The sequence below is a fragment of the Elephantulus edwardii genome, unplaced genomic scaffold (genome assembly GCF_000299155.1).
Source record: "Elephantulus edwardii isolate Elephantulus edwardi_28Jun2011 unplaced genomic scaffold, EleEdw1.0 scaffold00091, whole genome shotgun sequence".
Taxonomy (NCBI): domain Eukaryota; kingdom Metazoa; phylum Chordata; class Mammalia; order Macroscelidea; family Macroscelididae; genus Elephantulus; species Elephantulus edwardii.
Genome location: NW_006399841.1, coordinates 5,263,700 through 5,289,837, shown reverse-complemented (window position 1 = coordinate 5,289,837; position 26,138 = coordinate 5,263,700). Strand labels below are relative to the sequence as shown.

Here is a 26,138-nt window from a genome sequence, read left to right as displayed (position 1 = left end):
AATTTTAAATATTTCATCAGTAAGGATAACATAAAAATATACTGCTCTTTCAGTATTAACAAAGGCATAATATTAAAGAAATTTTATTTTTATTTAAAAAGTATGACTATTTTGTTCACACTCATTTAATATTTCTTTAAATTAACTTATCTCTTAAAAAGAGTTGATGCCCTTGTTTGAACAGTTCTGGCCCTGAATAGTTCTGCCCCTGAATGAACTCTAGCCAACATAAGTGCTATTGAAATTTCTAACTCTATATGGATATATCTCCTAATGGAAGAATTTAACACTCAAAATGGACTTCACATTCATCTCAAGGGCCTCTATCATTAAAAACTTCTCTAGCTTATGGCCAGTCAGGTTTTGACAAAAGCCAAAGAAAACATCTATATTTGAAAGATACAGACGAATTTCATGAAACAACTTATGAGCAAGAGCCTGTGGCAATGGAGAAGGAAGTTCAAGCAGCTCTGAAAATATTGGCAAAAACCAAGGCCCCAGAAATTGACAATATACCAATTGATGTATTTCAACAAACAGATGCTGCCCTAGATGTGCTCACCAAGTTGTAGCAAAAAAGATTTCTTGGAGGACAGCCACCTGGCCAACTGACTGGAAGAGATCTACATTTGTTCCCATTCCAAACAAAGGTGATCTGACAGAGTGTGGAAATTATAGAATTAAATCACATGCAAGCAAGATTCTGCTGAAGATTATCCACAAATGGCTGGAAAAGCACATCAACAGAGGACTGCCAGAAGTGCAGGCTGGGTTTAGAAGGGTCATGGTACTAGAGATATTGTAGCTAATGTCAGATGGATCTTGGCTGAAAGCAGAGAGTACCAGAGGAATGTCTATATGTGTTTCATTGACTGTGCAAAAGTGTTTGACTGTGTGGATCATAACAAACTGTGCTAACTCTAAGAAGAAGAGAATCCCAGAACACTTGATCGTGCTTATGCGAAACCTATACTTGGACCAGGAGGCAGTCATCAAAAGAGAGCAAGGAAACACGGTATGGTTTGAAATTGGGAAAGGTATGTATCAAGGATGTGTCCTATCTCCATATCTTTTTAATCTCTATGCAGAACAGATTATCTGGGTAACTGGGCTCTATGAGAAGTGTGGCATCAGGATTGGAGGTAGACTCATCAACAATCTGCTTTATGCAGATGACACAACCCTGCCTGCTGAAACTGAGGAGGACCTGAAGCACTTGCTGCAGAAGGTCAAGGACTGCAGCCTTCAATACGGGTTGAAGCTCAATATCAAGAAAACAAAGATTCTCACCACTGGGCGACTGGCTGCACCCTGAAAAGACTGAGATTGTAAACAGCTTTAGTTTGCCTGGCTCCACAATCAACGTTCTTGGCATCAGCAGCCAGAAAATTAAAAGACGTATTGAATTGAGAAAGTCGGCTGTCAGAGACCTCTCCAAAGTACTGAAGAGCAAGGATGTCAGTCTGGAGACTAAGGTGCGCCTGATCCAGGCCATGTTCTTTGCAATCACTTGCTATGCATCAGAGAGCTGAACAATGACTAGGGATGACAGGAGGAGAATTGATGCCTTTGAGCTGTGGTGCTGGAGAAGAGTACTGAATATACCATGGACTGCTAAGAGAACGAACAAGTTTGTCCTGGAGAGGGTTAAATCAGGCTACTTCTTGGAGGAAAGGATCCTGAAGCTTCGTCTGACATACTCTGGATATATTGTAAGGAGGATCGGTCCTTGGAGAGAGATGTCATGCTTGGGATGGTGGAGGGACAGCACAGGAAAGGAAGAACTTCGATGAGATGGATTGATTCAGTGACTGGGGAAACGGGTGTACATGTGTCACAGTAAGATTGGCACAAGATAAGGCAGAATTTAGGATTGTTGCACATAGGATCGCTATGAGTCGCAGACGACTCAACAGCACATAATAACAACAACATAAAAAGTTTATGGCATTTCCAAAGATAGAAAAAAAAAATCTCATCTAAAAAAAAAAGCAAACATAGAAAAATGTCTTGCACGTACAATTTAACAATAGTAAGAGAGGAATTGTAGAAGAGCATAAACAAGTTTTAAGGTAAAATAAAACTCGACATTTAAAAGTAAGAATAAATTTAATGATGTGAAGAAAGAATGTACTGTTCTTCAGAAGATGGCATGGTTTCCAGTGTGTGAGGAGGGCAGGGGGAGCTCTGGGGACACAGTGGTAAGGACTTGTGCTGTCAGCCCAGAACGCATGCCATTCAAATCCACCAAGCGCTTCACAGAGGAAAGATGGGCAATCTCCTCCCATGTGATTTTACAGACTCGGAAAAACCCCTGGAGGGTCAGTGAGGAGTCCCTTCAGACTTGGTGGCACATAACAAGAACAGAAAGGTCAGAGCGGACACAAAGCAAAAAATTCAAATATTGCCTTAAGAAATTCTGTCTTAAGCATCTTAATTATCAAGATTCCATTTGATTTAATCCTGAACTACTTATAAGGGGAAGTGTTGGATACAAAAGTATGTTTCGGATACAAGGAAAACAAAAGGTCCTGAGGTGGAAAGGGGAAAGCTCTCAAGTTACAATGAAGACCAACACTAAAGAAAAGCACTAAATATGAAGAAATAAGATGAAGATAAACAAAGAGTGAACCCTGAAGAAATCTGCAACTTTGAAAGAGTTGTATAATCAAAGCACTACGGACTTGAACTAAGAGAGATAGAGGCAGTTTCAATAGATTAAGTCTTTGGCTTCCCCTCTTTTCTAAGAGAAACAGACTGAGAACATACTCAGCTGAAAGCACAAGACAAATCTTACAAAAGAGGAGAGAACAGAGCCCAGAGGGACTGCAGGACAAGAACAGAGGCAACAGAACGTGCTTATTGGATCAATACAGAGAAGATAAGCATGGCCTCTGCTCAGGAGGACGTGCAAATTTGTGAAACATTCCATATTTTTTTCACAAGATGGAATACTATGCAGCATTTAGGAGCAATGGTTCTGAAAAATACTATGTAACATGGGAGTGGTCTAGAAAGTTGAGTGAACTTTAGACTCATAAATATGACATAAGATCATTAACATAAAAATAGAAGGATAACAAGTAAAATGTGGACAAAACCCAAAGGGGGCAGTGGAGGGGACAGGGGAACAGAGGGTGAAGGTAGAGGAATTAGGAAAGATCCAGTGGGGACCTGAAAAGATGGGGTAATAGTGGGCACAGATCAAAGGTGATTAATTTTACAAAACATAGTGTAAGGAAATGATCGTATGAAACACAATGTGAATAAAGGATTGTATGAAATACAATGTATATGAATGAAACACAATGTATAAAATCTTGTATGCAAACGAGTATCAAATTTTTAAAAAATGAAGAGGGAGGAAAAAGCCAATACAATTTTCCAACAACGGGGGGTGGGGTGGGGAAAGAAGAGAGATAACAATAGATAACAGAACCCCAACCAGGGAGAAAGGAGAAGCCTCATCAAAGAACATTCACAACTCCTAGAACAAGGGCATCTGACAACAGGTGCCTGGCTGGGCTTCAAAAGCGGCTACTAAGCTCCTATTCTCCCATTTGGCTTGGAAGTATGGACATCATTGCTGACATTAGAAGTGTCTTGGCTGAAAGCAGACACTATCAGAAAATGTTTACTTGTATTATAGTGACTGTGTAACGGTATCTGACTGTGATTCAGAACAAATTCTAGATAAGACGGCAAAGAATAAGAATTTCAATACACTTGTACATAGGGTTCCTATGCATTGCAGACGATTCAACCAATAATATGCTATGGCAGGTTTGGAAGCAGGAGTGGCATCCACTTCCTAAACCACATGCCTCCGGAAACTCTATGAACTTTGATAAACGTCGATAGCTGCAGAGGGGCTTCAGGCCTTTTGTATATAGGGTCGCTATGAGTCATGCTCGACTCGATGGCAATCAACAACACTAGTGCTCATGTGAATCTGTATATAGATCAAGAAGCAGTTGTTCAAACAAAACAGGGGATACTGCACATTTTAAATCAGGAATAGTGTACTTCAGGGTTAGTCTTTCTTCAAACCTATTCTGAGTAAATAATCTAAAAACACAAGACTACATAAAGAAGAATGTGGCATTAGGATTTGTGACAGATTCATCAACAATCTGTGATATGCAGATGACACAACTTTCTCTGAAAGTTTTGAACACTTAGTGAAGAAGATCAGTACAGATCACACCTCAACATGACGAAAACAAAAATCTTTGTAACTGGACCTTCATGGTAAGTGGAGAAAAGAGTGACGTGATCACAAATTTCCTTCTACTTGGGCCTATAATCAACACTCACGGAAGCTGCAGATAAGAAATCAAATGTTTCACTACATTATGCAGATCTTACGAAGGACCTCTTGGGAAGCACTACAGAGCAAGGACACCACTTCAAAGACAAGGGTGTGCCTGATCCAAGACAATGCCTTCTCAATTGCATTATATGCATGTGAAAGTCAATGAATAAGGAAGACTGAACTGGTGTCTGAATTGTGGCATTGACCACAAAGATTAAATATTAAAAACCCAAATCCGAATAAGATGTAAATATATCTAACAGTCAATATAAATACAAAGTCAAATAGAGTAAGTACATCCAAGATGTTCCTCAGAAGGGAAGACGGAAAGACATCATCACACATATTTTAGACATGCTGCCAGAAGGGACCAGTCCCTGGGGAAGCATCACATTTGGTTAAGGAAAGGGTCAGAAACTAACAAACCAAAACAAACCCTCAATGAGACAGAATGACACAGTAGCTGTGAGCTTAGAGTCAGCAAAGCAGCAATTCTGAGGATGGAGCAGGACCTGGCAGTGTTCCGAGGCTTTTCCAGGTCACTGAGTGAGAACCAACTCAAAGGCACCAAACAACAGCCCAGGGTGGCCTCTTCCGGCATCACCGCTGTACACTGCTTACACGGAGGGTAACGTTGTGTCTCAGTTCAAAGGTCTATGGACGGAGAGGAACCGCACCAGAGGCGTCTCCTCTACTTCAGGCTCTGGTACAAAGAACAGTATCATGAGCTTTGACACTGATGACATGAAGACTCCCTGGGGATTCCCAGGAGTGTGGTTCCCTCCACCGCCACCCCGGCAGATGCATGTGAATGGCTTTAGTGAGGACAAACTGTAGTCGACTATTTTCAGGATTATCTGGAACATTTCGTCATTTTTTTACAATGTGACCATGTCCCTCTGTTCGTCCAGAATTGCTGCTGTTATTAGGTGCCATCAAGCTGACTCTGGCTCACAGCAATCCTGTGAACGAGGGGTCTGAACCCCACCCCAACCTGTAGCCTCCCCATCAATTCTAATACACTGGAGCCCATTTTTACAGGTACTGTGCCAATCCATTTTGTTGAGGGTCTTCCTCTCCTTCTCCACTTTTCCAAGCATCATATCTTTTTCCAAGGACTAGCAAGAGTGGCATCCCCTTCCTAAACAACAGAAGCACTATGAACTTTGGTAAATGTTAATAGTTGTAGAGTGGCTTCAGGCCTTTTGTTCATAGGGTCACTATGAGTCGTGCTGGATTCGAAGGCAAACAACAACACTAGTTCCTCCTAACAACATGTCCAAAGTAGATAAGACAAAGTTTCACCATCCTTGCCTCTAAGGAGCACTCTGGTTGACTTTCTCTAAGACACATTTCTCTTGGCTGTCCATGGGCTATTCAGTACTCTTCTCCAACACCACAACTCAAAGGCATCAATTCTTCCGTCATCCCCTAAAATTCTTAAGAGTCAAGACAAGTTTCATCTGACTGGTGATTCTCTAGATACCAACAGAAATAACTCTTCTCCGGAAGAAAGCTGCTATAGACCCCAATTTGAGCCCACAGGCGTCTAAACAAGCACAAGAAATGAGTTCACAACTAACGTTCAAACATAAAAGCAAGCCACAGGAAATAAACAAGAGATCTTAGAACAAGGTATTTACAACTGTCTAATGCAGGCTGGCTATCACACAGATCTGCATGTAATATCTAAAAATACAAAAAAATGTGACCACAAAAATAATCAATTTACTGGCGAGCTCTGGTGGACTAGTGGCAAGAAGCTACACTGCAATCCCAGAGGCACATGGTTCAAATTCACCAGATGCTCTGCTGAAGGAGGAGGGACAATCTCCTCCTGTACCTGTCAGATCCAATTTGACGGTACACACACTAATAATAATAATAATAAATTTTAAAAAATAATCAATTTACAAATGAACATAGGAATAAACATATAAATGAGAAAAAAATGAAATAGTCTCAATTAATAATAAAACAGTACTTGTTAAAATAACATTTTATTAAAAAATTTAACAGTAGCAGGAATAGAGGTCTGGAAGATTCACCTGAATACATTACTCAGATTATGGCAAAGAGAATGAGGAAATGTAAACCTTTTTCCCCAAAAGAATATGGAAATCAAAGATGTAAGGACAGACAGAATGAGTATATCAAACACATAACCAAATGCAGTACTGACAACCTATAACAGGGAGCCTGGGAGGAGAGCAGTATTTGAAAGGAGGTAACTGTGTTAATTAAGCTTCTCAGATTCAAAACAAAACCAGGAATCTTCAGAGACTGACCACGATCCAATGACAAAGAAGAAATCTACATGGAGAGCTCTGTGGTACAACTGTTCACTAGACAAGACGCATTAGAAAAAAGGGGTTGTTGTTGTTGTTGGTTTTTTTATGTTCCAGTGAGTCACTTGTTGGACACATAGTGACCCAATGTACAACAGCCCTGAAACCTGCTCGATCCTGTGCCAACTTTACTGTCTCTGACACGCCTACCCTAATTACCCCAGTCAATCCATTTCATCAGTGGCCTTCCTCTCTTTCTCTCCCTCCACCTTTCCAAGCATGACATCCCTCTCCATTGCCTGATCCTTCCTTGCAACATGCCCAAAGTATGTCAGATGAACCTCTGAGAAAAAGGGGCGCCATCTTTTTTCTTTTTTTTAAAAAAAGGCAAATTTAACAACAGACGTCTCAAAGGCAACAATACAGGCCAAAAAGAATGTATCAGAATCCTCTAAGTTTTCAGAGAAGAGAATTGATAATCTAAAACTGTGCATTGACAAAAAGCTAACTTTCACGAAAATTTATATAGAAAAAAATGAAATGTACTGAAAAGTAAACAAAATAAAACCATGATCATTTAAACTACTGAGGTTACCATCAGTATTGAAATCATTTAAGTTAGTCAACTTTTTTCTATGAAGGGCTAGAAAGCAAATATTTTAGGCCATACAATCTGTAAACAGACAGACAGTAAATATGTCCACGTGAGCTCTGTTACAAGAGCTCAACTCTACTGAACAATAGTCTTGATAGAAAACTCAAAATAATATATAGTACAAAAATTAGAAGTGAGCTTAAAAAAATTTCACTTTAGCAAGATGACTGCTTATACGATCAATATACAGAGAGCAATTTCATTTCTATAATCTGGTAACAAAATTAGAAATGTAAATTCATACAAATGCTAAGTTTTTCTTGACAGCTCAAGAAATAAAACAAAAATAGTGAAAAACATTTGGAGAGATGGAAAAAGAATTTTAATACAAGACAGTAAAGAATACCAAAAATAAGTGGAGAGACTGGCCATATTCAAAGACAGGAGGATTTAGTGTTATAAAGTAGTCCAGTCTCAGGGTAAAATGGTGCAACCACTGTGGAAGGCAATGTTGGCGCTTTCTCAGAAAGCTGCAAATAGAGATACCATTTGACCCAGCAATTCCACTACTGGGAATACACCCCAAAGAGACCATAACTGCCACCCAAGCAGATATATGCACACCCATGTTTATCGCAGCTTTGTTCGCAATAGCAAGGCGTTGGAAACAACCTAAGTGCCCATCAACAAACGAATGGCTAGAGAAGCTGTGGTATATTCACACAATGGAATACTATGCTGCATTGAAAAACAAGGCACTCATGCAATATTATTCAAAAAGGGTGATCCTGGAGGACATGATGCTGAGTGAAATATCTCAGTCACAAAGGGACAAATGCTATATGGTGCCACTGTTTTAGAATGAGGCTGACATCGGGGTGGGGGTAAGACTGAGAAAAACAGGATAAATCGTGTTTACTGCACTTAAGTCTATGAGGGAGAGAATAGTTTAAAAGTATTATATTTTAGGGCATTATGTTTATCATAAGAGTACAGAATGAGGTTTGCAGAGTGGATTATATTTGGGGTGGGGGTTACGGAGTGTGCGAGGTGGGGAGATTGTGTACCAATGAGGGAGTTTTTCTTTTGCTTTTCAAGGAGAGGAGCGAACAGGGGGCGGGGGAGAAAACTGCAACAATGAATGAATGGAATTCCAAAATCTCTGTAGATGTTCATTGAAATTAGAAAAAGAAAAAAAAAAAAAAGAAGGCCAAAAAAGGACATATTTTAAACGAGAGAATTTTCTTGTACCAAAGTAATGGAATATATACACTACTGGTTTTTTTTTTTCTTGTACTCCAAAGTTTTTATTACATTGTCATTCTTCAGATGGCATCATGATTTAATAAAGAAAAATATCTTTGATTTAAAAAAGAAAAAAAAGTAGTCCAGTCTCCCCAACTTAATGCAGTAACAATTAACACCTAAACAGAATCTGGTTAAGAATTTAGGAGGCTGGTTTTAAGTTTAGGAAACAGAACAATCGACCACAATCTTTTGAGACAGACCTTTAGAAGCAAAAAGAGCTGGGGAGAGGATGGTTTGCCTTCAAGGTTTACAAAGCTCTAGGAAGTAGGACAACTAGGTGTGGCCACAAGGACAGACCAACTAAACAAGTAAACCAAACTGAAAACTCAAGAATAGAACCCCAAATATAAGAAACCTGATACTCTTTTTTTTAAATAGGAAACTTGATATAGTCTTGATTCATCACAAAGCAGTGACTGAAATCAATGGGGAAAGTAGGAGCTATTTAATAATAATGTCTCAGAACTCAAGAAAAAGCTGAGACAATGAATGATCTATTTCATTATTAATGTAAAAAGTCTTTTATTACTGGATATCAAAACTTACAGTAGACATTCTTATGTCATGAAAAATGGAAGTTATCCAAAATGCCAACCTTTTACTGAAAAGTCCAGCAAGCAGAGCCCAAAAGAAGGGCCAGTGAAACCACCCACAGCCCATGTTTGTAACAGCAGGGGGAGACAACTCCCACTTCAATTCAAAGTCTCTCATTGTCATCACGTCTGAGCCAACCTTCAGCTGACCACCTGGAGGGTCTTCAGAGCTGTCCATCGCCCAGGAGGCTGCCCGTCATCCTCCCTCTGAATAGCTGATGGATTTGAACTACTCGGCTTTGGACTCGGCATTCCCAACCCACTAGGCCCACACAGCTCCCTTCACAAGTAAGAAGGGAAACAAGTCCCAAGACCAAAATGCCAACTCCAGAGACAGCTGTGACTAAGAGAAGGGTCCTGATGAATACAGACATCAACCGCTGACAGGCAAGTCCACAGAACCAGAAATTAAATTAGCTGATTGTTGTTGTTGTTGTAAGGTGCCATCGAGTCTAGTACAACTCACAGTGATGCTCTCAACAAAAGATCTGAACCTCAAACAACGAATCAAAACCCCAAACTCATTGCTATCGAGAAATAACCAACTCATAGCTGCCCCTCCATTGGGTTCTTAAGGCTGTAAATCACTCGAGAGGAGACAGCCTATTTGGGGAACAGTAAAAACTTGAAAAGTCAATATATGTAAACTGTCACCATGACTTTGTTTTTATTAAAACGTTAGAAATCACACACACAAAAAATTATTGATAGAGAAAAAAAAAAAAAAGATCTGAACCCTGTTCTATCCCGCGCCATCCTCACACTTCCTGACACACAAGAGCCCACTGTAACAGTCACCACGTCAACCCACCAGGTTGAGGGTCTAACTCTCCAACCCGCCACCCTTCTCAGTATTATATTCTTCTCCAAGGAATAGCACCTCCTAGCAACATGCCCAAAGTATGCTGGGGAGAGGGGATAATCGGAAATTCAAGATAATGGGTGAGTCCCGCTGTGAAGAACCTGCAAGATGGGTGACTCACGTCAACCTTCAACAGGAAATTAAAAATATGGGTGAGCCATGGGGTGTATTTGGGGGCTGTTGTTAGGTGCAGTCAATCTGAGTACCACTTACAGTAATGCTATCAACAACAGATCTGAAAACCCTGTTCTATTCTGTTCCAGCCTCATCAGCACTGATACACTTGAACCCACTGCTGCAGTCATTCTACCAATCAATCTCCTCGAGGGTATAACCATCCACTTCCCAGGCATGACAGCCCTTTCCAAGAACAGCTCTCCTATCAATACGCTTAAATCAGGTGAGATGAAGCTTCTCCATTCACACCTCCAAGGAGCACCTTAGGTGTACTTCCTTCAAAACAGACTGTTGGTTCTTTTAGCAATCCACGGGACACTCAGAACTCTTCTCCAACACCACAACTCAAAGTCATCAATTCTTCTGTCATCCTTATTCACTATCCTGCTTTCAAATGCACTGCAGTGACTAGAAAAACCACGGCCTGAATATATACGCGCGCGTGTGTATGTGTGTGTGTATTACACACACATATATAGCGGTTTTTATCAAAACCACTGCCACTGAGTGCTGCTGAATTCACAGCGACCCTCCACCAGGTTTCTGAGGTGGCAAATCTTCACGGGAGAAGAGTGCCCATCCTTCTCCTGTGAAGCAGCTACTGACTTAGAACTGCCAACCTTTGATTAGCAGCAGTCCAATGCGTCAGCACTACTCCACCCGGGCTCCCAAATGAAGTAGGGAAGAACCAAAGTATTAAGGATATGAACACTGAATTTTAGAATAATGAACAAAGGCGCACACACTGTCATTATCTTTGTCAATTTAAAACATGATACTGAAATGTCCACTGACCCTCTCAGTGCACATGGCAGGCTCTATGCACAGCTGTAGACACTGACAGGAACTTACATGTGGGGAGATTACTCCCTGTTGGTTTAATTTTCATCAATATAATCTGGCTTTTACTATTATTTTCCCTTTTCTTAAATATTCTGCACGTCTTAAAAAAGAAAATGAGGCACAAATGCAGGTTTGTACACCAGTGTTCATAGTGGCATTATTCACCATAGCAAAAACATGGGAACAGCCCAAATGTCCAACAACAAACAAATGGATTGGGAAAATATGGTACATTCACACAATGGAAACTATGCAGCACACAGGAGCAATGACTTTGTAAATTATTTCCTAACTTGAGAGGGACTGGAGAGCATTATGCTGAGTGAACTAACTCAGTCGCACAAGGACAAATACTGTATAAAACCGTTATTGTAGAATGAGTATAAGGATCCAGGAGGGGTGGAAGAGGCTGGAAGCAGAAGGATGAGAATGTGCAGGGGAAGGAGGGGGATTAATCATTGGGTTGTACGTACAATTTGATTTGGGGGGGGGTGTGAGGGAAATTGGACCATTCTGTTCTCTAAAACAATGTATTCAAATTTTGTAAATAAACTAGTATAAAAAATGAAAGTCGAAAAAAGAAGCACCATTACCAGAATAAAGAAGTATCAAGCTGCAATGAAGAAAAAAAAAAAATGAAAGTCAATTTGGGGATGGGAAAGCAAGGGAGAGGGGGCAAAATGTGTAACAATGAATTAATGAATGAAAATCTAACTTTTCTGTAAACTTTTGTTAAAATCACAATTAAAATAAAAAAAATTATTTAAAAAGTAAATCTTGCATAGTGAAAAACAATGTTTTATTAATCTAAATGTGTACAAGAGGTTATATAAGATTGAGGCCAAATAAAAGAACTGTCTCCCTATAGGTGAGCTACATAACTGCCACCGTCAAGTGCCTTTATATGTGATTACGACACCCTACCAAGTAATGGAAGAAAAAGCAAACTATAGTAAAGTTAGTCTTATACATTCTAAACAATTTTCTAAGCAATTAGGCAACTTAGTGATTAATCTATTATTTAGTCTATGTTTACTCTGCAATCCAAATTAAGAGTATTAATATAAAAGCATTTTATGACGGGCAGTAAATGTCCTGAGATTCACAGGAATTAAACAGTGAATTGAGTAGTAACTGGCCAATCTTGGGCTCATCGCTAAATCCCAAATGTTAAAAATAGTATGTTGCTACGTGCGATGAAAATAGGAAAAATGTACAATGAAGACGATTAGGAAATCATCCAGAGATGATCTAGAAGGAACTCTATGACAATCAGCCTATTAACTAGAAAAAGAAATTAAAACCTAAAACTTCAAAAGTAGGTCCAGGCATGATTCCAAGGAAACTCACTCTAGCGGGCCATTACCCCTATCTGAAAAGATTTGTCAATGTCATCTGACTGACTGGTCTGTACCACTACTACACACTTCTACTACTATATTTCTTTAACTTGAAACTAACTGTTATCTTGTTTCTTTTGGATCTAGGAACAGTAAATAAAATGTGACTGCATGACCATCTTCTATAAGAGTTTATGGAATATATATATCTACATGTGTGTATAAAATAAAAACAACAGAAATAGAGGTGGGGGATCTTCAAATATTAGAAAGTATCAGGTTGACAAATAGTTCATGTGTCCTACTTAAGTTACCAAAGGTAGATTTTAATGTGGTAGAAAGAAGAACTAATATGTCCGGAATTTGGAAGGACTTTCAACTTCCTGGACGATACTTTGCCAAATTGAAAGTATGCTTAAAAATATTTAATGCTTTTTGATCAAGAGAATTTCAGACATTTATTCCAAGAAAATGCTTGGAGACACACCAAAAGATTTAAGAATAGTGACACAATTTATTAAATGAAACAACTAATTGGAAGCAACCTAGATATTATTCAGCCATGCTATTTCAAAATTAGTAAGAGAAAATGCTAAGAGTAAAATATTAGTAGGGAAAATGTCAACAGTGTCAATTTTGCCAAATGAATATTTCCATATATAAAATTAAAAAGAAAGTAACTATAAAAGTAATCAGAAGACAACTTATGATAATGTATTAGTAATGACATCTGCAGGTAGTGCAATTCCAGGGTAAGTTTGGTTCTGAATTTTAATCCATAATCATATATTAATTTAATCAATATAGAATAATTATTTATCTCAAATACTATAAAAAGGAGTATTATACAGTAAGTCGAAGTATGTAACTCTCACGTTCTCAAAGATACTACAAACTGTCAGGAGGCTTTTTAAAGAAGTTAAAGCTTAAGAAAATCTAAAGTCAATTTTTAAAGATAGTTAAGCACAGGATTATTTTAAGAAGCAGTATCTCTGGGCTTGTAGCTTTTTCTTAGAAAAATAGGCAGTGAACTTAAATAAGTGTGACTAATCGGGGGAATAAAATCATGCTAATAACTGACCTTTCCAATATGGTCAGTGTGAAAACCAAGGTGTGCCTGATTCTAGCCACGGCCTTTTCAGTCACTTGCTATGCATGTGAGAGCTGGACAATGAATAAAGATGACAGACGAAGAATCGAAGTCTTTAAACTGTGGTGTCAGAGAAGAGTAATCAATATGCCACGGACTGCCAAGAGAACAAACAAGTCTGTCTGGGAGGAAGTACAATCTGGCTGTTCTTTAGACACCAAGAGCGTAAAACCTGGTCTCACATACTTTGGGCATGTTGTCAGGAGGGAGAAGTCCTTGGAAAAAGACATCATGCTGGAAAAGGTAGAGTATCAGCCAATGAGAGAAAGACTGTCAACAAGACGGGCTGACACAGTAACTCTACTGACGGGTTCGAGCATATCAGATGGTGAGGGTGGTGGAGACCAGGGTAAATTCTGATCTACTGTGGATCACAGAGTCACTATAGGCATCATAGTCTACTTGATGGCACCTAACATCGTAACCCCACCATCACCATCACCATCACCATCAAAAAAGGACGATAGAGACTAAAGCGAGAAAGGTCTCCTCATTTTCCTCAAAAGAACTGCTACTTTGACGCTGGTCTACACAAACGACGACTGCTCACAATGATAAGCGTTACCCGCATAGGCCTTCCTGGCAGGACTAGAGTTAGAGAGGGAGCATCAAGTATTAAGAAAGGATCTTTAAAAAAAAACGCCTTCTTATATCCATTTGATTAACATCAGAATTAAGTGACATTTGGTAGACAGCTATGATTTCAATTGTAATCTAAGAAAAGCAGCTCATTATAATGGTCTATCTTCACGAAAATGTTCAATAGCATCATCAATTTTAAATGTTGGTTCACATCAAGTAAAATAAAACAGCTTTATTATTGTAATAAAATCCTAGATAAGAATCTAGAATCTAAAAATCAAGAAAAGTTTAAAACTCTAGTAATAACAAGGTAGCCATTTATTACAAAAGGAAGAAATATTAGAATGTCATATACTTTTTACCAGCGATAAGACGGTTTAATACAAAACAGCATATAGTAGGATATCTGGATATCAACCATATCTGGATGAGAATATAGGCTTTTAAGTAAAAAAGAAATAAATATTCAACATATCAAAAGAATACTCAAAAATATCCACAGAAATCAATGAGAACTTGTCATTCTTTAGTATTCTGCTTATGCATTTAATATGTGTGTTTGTTTATACACACACACTCTTTATTTTTATGTTATCTGTACATACATCACATGCTAATTTCGTGGTTATATGATAGGTGAAAAGAGATAAACTGAAATACTTCTGATAGTTTTACCATAGTGAAAATATTCTATAATCTGGAAACAAATTTCTAGTTGTAAAGAAAGATCAAGGACACACCCCCTCACTGAGCCTGGCCAAAATAGACAGCTCATCTTTATTTCCTTTTAAAGATCACAGGAGGAAAAATTCAAAAACTATGAAGCTCGCTAGTTATCGTCAGCAAGGAAGAAATATTCTGCCAACTTCATAACTAAAACATAAGTCAGTTTAAAAAAAGGGGAGTGAGAGAAAGGAAACTAGTTGTTTCACCATTACATATGTTCACCCTCATTCTTATAGGATTCATTCTACCAGACACCAACCAAACACCTGAAACGCACCCGTGGCTTTTAAATGAGAATGGGTGAGGGAGGCAATGACATTGTTTAAAATATAAACAATATACTAGGGGAAAAAACCCATTCTACTAAGATAAAGAGACCAAACTATGTCCTATCTTAGTGCATGAAACTTCTCTGTCCTGTTAGTATCCAGAAACAATTTTTGTGAGAATTGTTATTTCACCAGCACCCATTTCCTACTGTAGTATATATGATTCACACTACTCAATGTTTTCAATCATTCTTCAATGTTGGAGTATTCAAAACTCACTAGTCTGATGAATACATAAAAATATGACATGATTCAACATTTCTTTAATAGATAACCACTTAGAAACAAACAGCTGAATCTAAAAATCTGTATTATCCTTTTTGAAAAAAGAAAGATAGCAAAAAAAGTAAAACATATCCATTTAAATCTCTCCTTTAAAATGGCATCTGGGAAAGAAATACTCTCAGGAAAACACTAGTTCCCGTGTGTGTGTGTGTGTGTGTGTGTGTGTGTGTGTGTGTGCTGACAAGGAAAAGCCACACACAGTATTTCAGAAGGTACCACATACACTGCAGCCACTCAGCAACTGTGCTGCAGTCAGGGATCAACGCCCTCCTCTGAGGTTCTCAGGACGTGCAGCATGTCAGGGGCACGGGGCGTGCATGCACATGGGATCCAAGCTGGGTTACGTTACCTCCAACCTTAGGGCCACCTGCTGAACCAGGCTTCCTTGCACTGTTGACAGGATTTCCGGGCGTTTTAGGTGCAGGGACCTTGAAGGCTGAAGCAGCTGATGACGGTCTATTTCCATCCACTGATTCTTCATCATCAAAGCTTTTATCTGGACAAAGCATTAAAAAATTGTATTTATGAGAACTACACTGTGCTTCATTTTTCATCAGAATAAAAAAAGCCAGTAAAATCATACATATAACCATTAATTTGGAAAGCTGTATTACAAAATAAAGCCCCTCTGCACAGCATTGATATACTGACTAGCTAGCACTGTACAGAATACCCCTATGTAATTAAAAATCAGAATGCAGTATTCTCTTATTTCCTTCCGATACATAAAAGGGGAAGCATAAAATCAAAGACATTCATTCTAAGGATAGTAAAAATGCCCTTTTCCTCCCCATTTTTTTGCTACTCATGGAAGCATTTTCTGCCAGCTCCTCCCATGGTGAATCTTCTAGCACGCCCTGCCTTATTCCTTACACCCAGATTCTGCAACTTACAATCACAGATCCGTTTGCAAATCAGTCGCCTCATTCCTCTGAGAGCTCTAATTTCCCTCACCCTAGGATGCTCCCAACAGCTCACATGGCCAAATTCAGTAAATTCAATACTAATCAAAGATTCTATCAAAAATAGACAGAAACAACCACAGAGCCACCACTGAGGTTTGTGCCGGCATTTTTCTTTCTCTTCCCTGCCCTAGGTGCTGCAACAGCCAATCAGCTGCAAGGTGACATCATCTTATGGCAGCTCCAGCAGATGAAAGGTAAAAATTCTCCATGTATCTAAGGAAATTCTCCAGGCAGCTACAATCCTCATCTATTACCAAATTTGCTAAAAGCATCAATAAATACTAAAGGTATGTAAAGCTAAACTGGCTTTTTCTTATTTCAGTCACGTGAACATTTTTACAAACAGAAAGAAAATGATTTTATGCAATATTCTGCAGGGGTGGTTATTACCGCATCAGTAAAGCAGAAAATATCACAGTGCTCCTTTGCTCTAGATAATTAATTCTGAACTCTTGCAATTTGCCTAGTACCAAAATGAACCATTTTTTTTTCTCATAAAGGATTCTACTACAGTGTTCACTACGGCTCCTTGTACGATACTTATGGAAGATGACACTATTATCGTCTCCTTGGAAATACTCAGAACACACGCAGCCGCTCCCCTCACAAGATGCATGCGCCCTGCCCCTCTCCTATGACAAGGCGGTTTCTCTAGGACCCGGCACAGACCAAGCGTGACAAACAAGATGGGAGAGGCAGAGAGGAGCTTTACCAAAGGCTTCTCTGATCAAGAGCGACCTTCTCTCTCAGCTTCCCTTCCCTATGCAAATACCTGAATTATCTAGATTGCCACAGTCTCTCCAAAACAATGCTCTGAATCTAACTTCTGAATCTATTTTACACTAGAACCACCAAGCTTGAACACCTTTGATTGATTAGGGGGGGTAAACAAAACAGACACCTTAATATAAAAGCACTTTTCATTTTTGCATTTTTCTTAAACAATGCAACTCACAAAGAGTAAGACTGTCATTCCGGTAAAAAAGAATTTTCCCCACTTTTGGCTTGACACGATTAGGGAGCTTGTCTGGTTAACACAATGGGCTTAACCCTATACCTTAACAGATAGCTCTTCTAAAAACACCAATCCAATTCCTATATAAACTTTTTTTGCCATCAACAACTAAAAATAAAAACGCAGCCGAGAGACTGATCAGCCACACAGACCCACAGGAAGACAGGCACTGAACACAGAGCAGCCAGGAGTTCCCATGGCAACAGGGTTCTGTTTGTAAAGCAGTCGCCTGTCCCAACACACTGGAGTCGAAAGAGTAAACTTCTCTACATTATGAGGGGGAAATTAACTCTTCACATTCTCCAACTACCAGGTAACTGATTTTTATTTTGCTTTTAACCAAAACAGACCAGAGAAAAGTATACAAATTGTGAGAGTTTAACAATATATCAAAATGAAGATGGCAATATAACCAAAATCCAGATCAACAGAATATTCTTATCAGTGTCATGTTAAGCACCCTAGTAATTCCCTTCTTAGAGTACTGGGTTGATTCCTACCTAAAGCTAACTAATCTCAGTAAAGTTGATTTTGCCATTTTTGAACTTTATATAAATGAAACCATGTCATATGTTCCATTAGTCTAGCTTTTCCATGTTTGAAAGATTCATTCATTTTCACTGTTGTACAGTTTCCTAGTATATGAATGCACCATGATTTATTAATAGCCATTCTACTGCTGAGGGCCATTTGGGTTGCTTCCAATTTGAGGTCGTTCCAAAATGGTCTTTCCAAGAGACAAACAGAGAAGTTAAAGGATTCCATGCTGGAGAAGCAGAGAACGTAGCAATTTACTTTCATTTGTACAAAGTCAAGGATGGGCGCTCCGCCCTGCAGTCCGGAAGGTGCTGTAATTCCCTCCCCACGTGACTGACAGTCTCTAGAAACCTACTGGATGGTCAGCTATGAGTTGGTTCTGACTCTAGAGAAATCAGAGAAGTCAACGATCCTCTAGAATTGTTGTTAGTTGCTGTCAAGGCTACCATGACTCACAGTGACCTTCTGAAGGATGGATCTGAACCCTGGCCTACCCTGTGCTATAGCTGCTATCTCTGATACACCTGAGCCCAGTGTTACAGTCACCGTGTGCATCTATCTCGTTGAGAGAAGCATCACCTTTGGGTTACAGACAAGCTCTCAACAGACTATGTGACCAGAACTCCTAACAGAGGACAGAGTAGAACTGCCCCAGGGGAAAGGAGCTGTGCTGCCAACCTAAAGGCGCGCTGCTTGAGTCCTCCAGCTGTTCCATGGAGAACGACGGGCAGTCTCCTCCTGTGTGATTTACAGCTTCTGAAAAGCTGCTGGGAGTCAGTTCCGTCTCAACAGACCTCATAGGGTTTCTAAGGCCGTAATCTTTAAGAGCAGACCGTCACCTCCATCGGCCGTGGTGGGTTCAAATGACAGACTCTTTGGTTTAGTGGCTCAGCATTTAAGTGCCACAATCTGAGGAAGTGTTACACCATGGAGATGAGAACATGGTAACACAAGTAACAGGAAGAAAGCACAACCCTATGGCTTTCTGCACTAAAAGAGACATCATGTAAAAAAATGAATAACCAAAAAAAAGGATAAAAAGACAAATCTATAAGCAAAGGAAAAAAGTTTTTACCCACTTCCAATAAAGATAAGGAGTGGAATAGTCAGATCACTGCTCAAAAGCCTCAGAGTCCACAGAAAACCCTACCAGGTCTCCAACATCCTGCTGATTTTGGAAATCCCACAGGTCTCTCTGACTTCATCATCATTCATTCCCCAAACTTCTCCCTGGACCAGTCCTCTGGGCTCTGTGCTGTGATGCATGGCAGGGCCTCTGCGTTTGCTCCCTCTTCCCGGAAGGCCCCTCCTCTCCACAGCCACACTGTTAGTTGATTACTCATCTCCTTTAGATCTTTATTCAACTGTTATCTTCTTAAAGAGGTCGTCTTTGGGTACTAAAATAGCAACCCTCCCAAGACCTTGACAATCCTCAGCCCTGCACCTCTCTGCTTCGCTTTCCCACAGCGCTTTCACCATCAACATATGTTCGTTCTTTGGTTTAACTATTTTTCTCCCACGAAAATGTACAATCTAGAGGATTCAGACTTCTTCTTTGCCTATTACAACATCCCCAACATCTGGAGTAATGCAGCAAACAGTAGGAAGAATTTAGTTCTCTAGTATAAGCATCGTTAGGTTCTTTGTAACAAATCTTATGAGAACTGGAAACACTTGATAAAAATCCAAATTTTCCTTCTAGCTGATAAGCTAGTAAGAAACACCAGGATAAAACTGGTATAGCTAAAAAAAATAAAAAGAAAAAAAAACTGGTATAACTGAACTTCTTTTCTGAAAACGCTCCAGGAGCAACAAACAATTAAAAAAAACCCAAAAAAACACCACAAAAACCCACCCCGCAGAGAAGGTCTAACAAGAGATTCTTCCCACCAAACTACTATACCTTCAAGGTTAAAGGGAATCAAAAGTACATTCCTACCATCATCTATTCTTCTCAAACTTTTCTCAAAAGAGAGCAACAAGGAAGTCAATCACATGGACCACTTCACTAGTCAATTCCTTAGTCCAGGGAGATACAAGCATTTCAATTCAATGGGTGCACACTGGTAGTACCACCAAGCAACAGCTAAAAGAAACGAAAAATCTCTGTGGAAAAAAAGGCTCTCTCTGGTTCCAATTTATTCCTGCAAATACTTTTCCAAAGGTTATCAGGCATAACATGAAATAAGATTCCATGAGAAAGAACAAACAGAAAGAATTAGGCAACAGAAGTAGATTTATTCCAAATCCTGGAATTATCAGATGCAGATGACGAAAAACACTCAGGCTTGAAATAACTTCAGATAGAAGTAAAATTATAAAGAGTGACATACATTTTTTTAAATTTTATTTAATTTTGTTATTTTTTTGTGTGTGCGTGTACCGTCAAATCAGATCTGACTGGTACAGGAGGAGATTGCCCCTCCTTCCCCGGCAGAGCATCTGGTGGATTTGAACTGTGCACCTCTGGGATTGTAGTTGCAGCTTCTTGCCACTAGGCCATCAGAACTCCCCTGTGACATACATTTTTAAACTAACCAAACCAAACCAAATGTCCAGAAGTAAAAAATAGAGTAAAAACAATTTAAATTCTGTGTATCTGCACAACAGCTCAAGAGAGCACTCGTGAAACGGAAGAGAAACCAGCAGACATCACCAAGGCCAAAAATAGTCAGCGCTCTGATATTTACTGAATAAACATAAGGGTCAATACTGACTGAATACTAAATTATTAGTATGCTGATGCTTCTATTCTTACTCCAATGTTATAACAAGACAAAGGTATAATTAGATGAGGAAACTGACGACAGCAAATATTAAAAAGTAATCAAAGATACTAACCAGAATAAGCAGACTATGGTGACTGTTTATATGATGAAGATGGAAAAGAAGGAACAGAAGAGGAGGAGATGAAGAAGTGGAAAAAAGATGACGTAGAGTATAGAAACACGGCAGGGAGACAAAAGAATAATGAAGGAGAAGAAGAGGATTTAGCAGGAAAGAGGTGATGACACAAGAGGAGGAGAGGTGAACAGGAGGCGGAGGAGACAGAAGAGGCAAAAATCAAGAGAAAGAACTCTCACTGCTATCACGCCACAAAGTCAACCATGACGCACAGCGACCCTCTATGAAGAACTATCAGAACCTCACCCTGCCCTGTGCCATGGTCTTCGGCAAGCTCAAACCCACTGTTGCAGGCATGTGACAATCCACCTCCTTCACTTCTTTCCTCTCTTTCATAAACCCTCTGCCTTTTCCAATATGTTATTTTTTCCAAGTACTGGCGCCTTCTGGTGACATGCTTACAAGTATCACCATTCTTATTTCTAAGGAGCAACCTGGTTCCACTTCCTCCAAGCCAGATTTGTTTGTTCTTTTTGCAATCCATGGTATAGTCAAGATTCTTCTCCAACACCACAATTCAAAGGCATGGATTCTTCTATCATCTTTATTCACTGTACCAATTTTCAGATGCATAAGAAGTCACAGAAAAGAACAAAAGACTATGGGTTTGGATTAGGTACACCTTAGTTTTTACTCTGCCATCTTTGCTCTTTAGCATTTTAAAACCTCTTCTCCATCTCTTAATGTGTTGCTCATTGGTCCAGTGGCTATGCTAAACTACAGTTTCCCTGACGCTGAGATGTAATCCATACCTGAAGGCTCTCAGTTTTGTTCTTCTATAGTAAATGTTTCAAGTTTTCCTCACTTTCTGCAAGCAAGGTTGTATCACCTGGATAAGACAGGTTGTTTGTGAATCTTCCTCCAATCCAGATTCTTCATAGTACAGCTTCTCAAATTATATGCTCAGCACGCTGAACAGGTATGAAGAAAGGATACCACCTTGAGGTACACCTATCCTTATTTTAAACCATTACCAGTTCTTTGGATCTGTTTTGTCAACTGCTTCTTGGTCTATGTAAAGGTTTTGCATGAGCACAATTAGGCTTTCCTGGATTCCCATTCTTCTCAATTTTATCTATAATTTATTAGGACCCACACAGTTGAACACCTTTGCATACTCAATAAAACACAAATAAACATCTTTCTAGTGTTCTCTGTTTTAGGCCAGAGAATATCAGAAATAACCAAAGACCAGACAAATTATGGGATGGCATTAAGAATATCATCCATGAAGAAAGCAAAAGATATTACTGAGACCAAGAAGAAAGATCAGACCAAAATGGATGCTAAAAGTGACTCTGAAAGTTGCAATAAAATGTAGAAAAGCCAAAACAAAGAGAAGAAATGCTAAAGAGATTTGAACTGAAGAATTCAAAGGACAGCTCAAGAAGACAAAGTATTAAGCAAAATGTGCAAAGAGCTGGTGTTAGAAAACCAAAAGGAAACACACACTCAGCATTTCTCAAGCAGAAAAACTGAAGACTCAGGCTTTGAGTTGCAAAAGTGAAGGATTTCTATGGGTACAATCTTGAAAGATGCAGGTGGCATCAAAAGGAGGACAGAAAACACAGCATTACTGTATTTTAAAAAAAATGGACCAATTCTGGAACCATTTCAGGAAGCAGCATATGATTAAGAACCAATGAGGATGAAAGAAGAAATCCAAGCTGTACTGAAGTCATGAGTAAGAAAAGAAAGCCCTGGCAACTGGTGGGGCTTTACTCAATTAGTAAATTGAGGTGTTTCAGCAGAGTCAGCTGTGGATGTCCTCAACTAGTCTAGGTTAAGAAATCTGGATGACAGCAACCTGGCCAACTGACTGGCAAAGAGTCCTATTTTGGGGGGAATGAGTCAACAAAGTGTGGAAATTATCAAACAGTATCATTAATATCATACAAGTAAAATTTTGCTGAAGATTATTCAAAAGTGGCTGGAACAGGACATCACTAGGGAACTGCTAGAAATTCAAGCTGGCTTCAGGAAAGGCTGTGGAACAAGTGACATTATGGCTGAGGACCGAAGAAGGCAAAGCATGCTGGAAAGGAGGGAGATGGACAGGGAGAAGCAGCAGCAGCCTGGGAGGCACAAAGGACAGGGACAGGAACAGAGAGGCAGTAAGGACTCCACTGCATAGTCTTGACAAACTTCATGTGACACTCAGAAACCATCGTCAGCAAGCACCGTCAGTTCAGGCCCACGTCACACAGCTGCGTGTCTGAAACTCAAAAAGCTCTGAAAACCAAGCTTCTGTTAAATTCATGGGGTAGCAAACTTGAGTTCAGTTTGTAGTAAAACATGACATAAACTATTACAAAAATGTTTATTAACTGCGGAAATAGGTATATGTGTGATTACTGGGGACTGCCACAGGCATGGCTGGAGTCACTACATAAATAAGACACCTGGCCATCTACTTGGCTATAATCTGGCATATTCTAAATTTTAAAGCTCAACTGTCTTCCAAGAGCTCAGATAAGGAGTTTATTGTATTAATGTAGCTACCCCCTCACTGCCAATGAAAACCATACATTCAAATAGATTTTTACATTTCATACTTTAGTGAGTATATGTATTCCACAACCTGAACTTTTTGCTTCTGAAGTTATATAAAAAATGAAAAATGGTTCCTTCTTACACAGCTGACAAAAGAGAAAGTCAAAACTTTACGCCACGTCTCATAGAAAAGTAATTTACTTTATGTAGATTTCTTCCTAGCACAAATCAGTGAGAAGAATCCCTAAGGCCATTGCTTCTTCTCATACACAAAATACACTGTTTCTTTTATTAAGTAGTTTCTTATACCAAAGTTCCTCTTTTCAATTGGCACTGTCTCCTTCCTTATTCTAATTAAAATGACAGCACAGTGCACACAATTCCTGAGTTATTTTACACTCTTTCATTTCCAGCAGCAACCATGGCCCTATCTAAGAGCTACATCAGTGGCTAAGGTTGTTATTGTTATGTGTCAACAAGTCACTTGTGACACACAGTGACCCTGTGTATAAGAGCCCTAACCCCTGCTTTCTCCTGTGCCAACCTTATTGTCTTTGACACACTCACCCCCATCACCCAAGTTACTGAATCAATCTATCTCATTTTGCCCTGTCCCTCCACCCTCCCAAACATGATGTTCCTCTCCGAGGACCAGTCCCTCCTTGCAACATGTCCAAAGTATGTCAGATGAAGCCTCAGAACCTTTGCCTCCAAGGAGCAAGCCTGGTTTCACCCTCTCCAGGATGAATCCATTTGTTCTCCTAGCAGTCCATGGTATATTCAACACTCTTCTCCAGCACCACAGCTCAAAGGCATCAGTTCTCCTTCTATCATCCTCAGTCTGTCAAGCTCTCCGATGCATAGCAAGCAATTGCTAAGACTATGCCCTGGATCTGGTGCACCTCAGTCTCCAGACTGACACTGTTGCTCTTCAGTACTCTGGAGAGGTCTCTGACAGCTAACTCTGCCAAGGCAATTCATCTCTTGATTTCCTGGCTGCTAGCAACATCCAAGAGTGTTGACTGTGGAGTCAAACAAACTAAAACTGTTAACAATATCAATCTCTTCACCATCCATAATGACGCTGCCAATTGGCCCAGTGGTGAGATATGGAGCTTCAATCCATACTGAAGGCTGCAGTCCTTAACTTTCTGCAGCAAGTGCTTCAGGTCCTCCTCAGTTTCAGCAAGCAGTGTTGTGTCATCTGCATAACGCAGATTGAATCTTCCTCCAGTCCTGATGCCACATTCCTCCTCATACATCCCAGCATCCCAGATGATCTGTTCTGCATACAGACTGGAAAGATATGGAGACAGAATACATCCTTGGCCAATGCCCTTCCAATTTTGAACCATGTAGTGTCTCCTTGCTCTGTTCTGACGACTGCCTCTTGGTTCAAGTAAAGGTCAAGGAGCAATAGTCCCTAAACTTCTGTAGCATTGGTGGCTCACTGTCACTGTAGCTGTCAGCACTGGTGCGTTCTAGACTTTGAACTTGCTTCTACAATGGGACACATCCCCCCTAGACTTTCCTCTGCCTCTCTAGGCCCCTCTAAGTCAATTTCTTCTGTTGGCTCTTTCTCCTGCTGTTGTTAGAGCACTCAGCTCCAACTCCTGGAACCTCGTGAATACAGCAGCACTGACCCTGAGTGTTCTCAAAGTTCCAATTCCGTCTGTTGGCTCTTTCTCCTGCTGTGGTTAGAGCACTCAATTCCAACTCCTGGGAACCTCGTGAATACGGCAGTAATGATTCTGACTGTTCTCAATGTTACGGGGTTTCTGAAGCGGATCCCAAGGCCTGTCATCTCTAAGTGAGTTCACACAGCCAACTTTCTGGCCAGCAATGGAAAGGAACCATCTGCACCCCTCAAGGAATCCTCCAGCCCTCTCCCCAGCCAGTAAGTACCACATAGCCTCTCTCCCTCCAGATTACACATGGTGCTCCTGAGAGGCAAGGAGGGTGAAGCTTGTTCTAACTCACTCTGGGCATGTTGTAAGAAGGGGCTAGTCCTTCCCCGGTAAAGGACTTTGTGCTAGGGGAAAAAAGGGTCAGAGAAAGAGAAGATGACCCTTAGTGAGATGCACAGACAGAATGAAGACAACAAAGTGTGAATACAGCAGAGAGAGCAGGGATAACACAGCAAAGGGTAAAGGTTCAATCTACTGTTCACTGAGTCACTGTGAGCCAGCACCTAAGAACAGAGTCGCATGCAGTCTCGATGAGGTTAAATAGGACTTATATGCTGATGTGTATTTTACTATGTCAGTACATGTCAGCAATGATGATGATCTAAGAAGCACCAAAAGAAGGCGGATGGAATACACAGTCACTGTACGAAAAGAACTGGTTGGAACTCAACCATTTCAGGACGTAGTGCGTGATCAAGAACCAGTAGTAATTAAGAAATACAAGCTGCACTGGAGACACTGTCAACAAATAAAGCTCCAAGAATTGATGGAGTATCACTTGAGGTGTTTTAACAAAAGGACACAGCACTGTATTAGCTCACTAGCCTATGCCAGGAAATGTGGAAGACAGTTACTCCTGGGGTGATATGGGGGAAAGAGCAGTGGAAGCAGGAGACCGCAGCATGAGGGCTAGGGGGACTTTCACAGTTCAGGTGAGGTGGTGAGGTGAGAGCGTCATCCTCTGTTTTCACAAAATGCTGGTGTTCACCAGTATGGTCACTGGAGTCTATGGCAATTAAGGGAGGAGTGGGAATACAACATCTTAACTGAAGCCCTTGGTTCCTTTCTTGGCCTCTTTATAAAGTTATTTCGAAAAAGCAGACAATGCAAGCCTTTTAAAAAGTAGTTTGCCAAGAGGCTCAA

At 40.0% G+C, this 26,138-nt stretch overlaps 1 protein-coding gene across 1 annotated transcript in view; it reads right to left on the bottom strand.

Moving 5' to 3' along the window:
- The window catches only part of CLASP2 (cytoplasmic linker associated protein 2), a 153,788-nt gene that overhangs the window by 80,104 nt on the left and 47,546 nt on the right, over positions 1-26,138 (bottom strand). Inside the window, exon 7 of the mRNA XM_006890610.1 lies at positions 15,743-15,889. Coding sequence (XP_006890672.1) covers positions 15,743-15,889 — 147 coding nt within the window. The remainder of the gene's footprint in view (positions 1-15,742; positions 15,890-26,138) is intronic.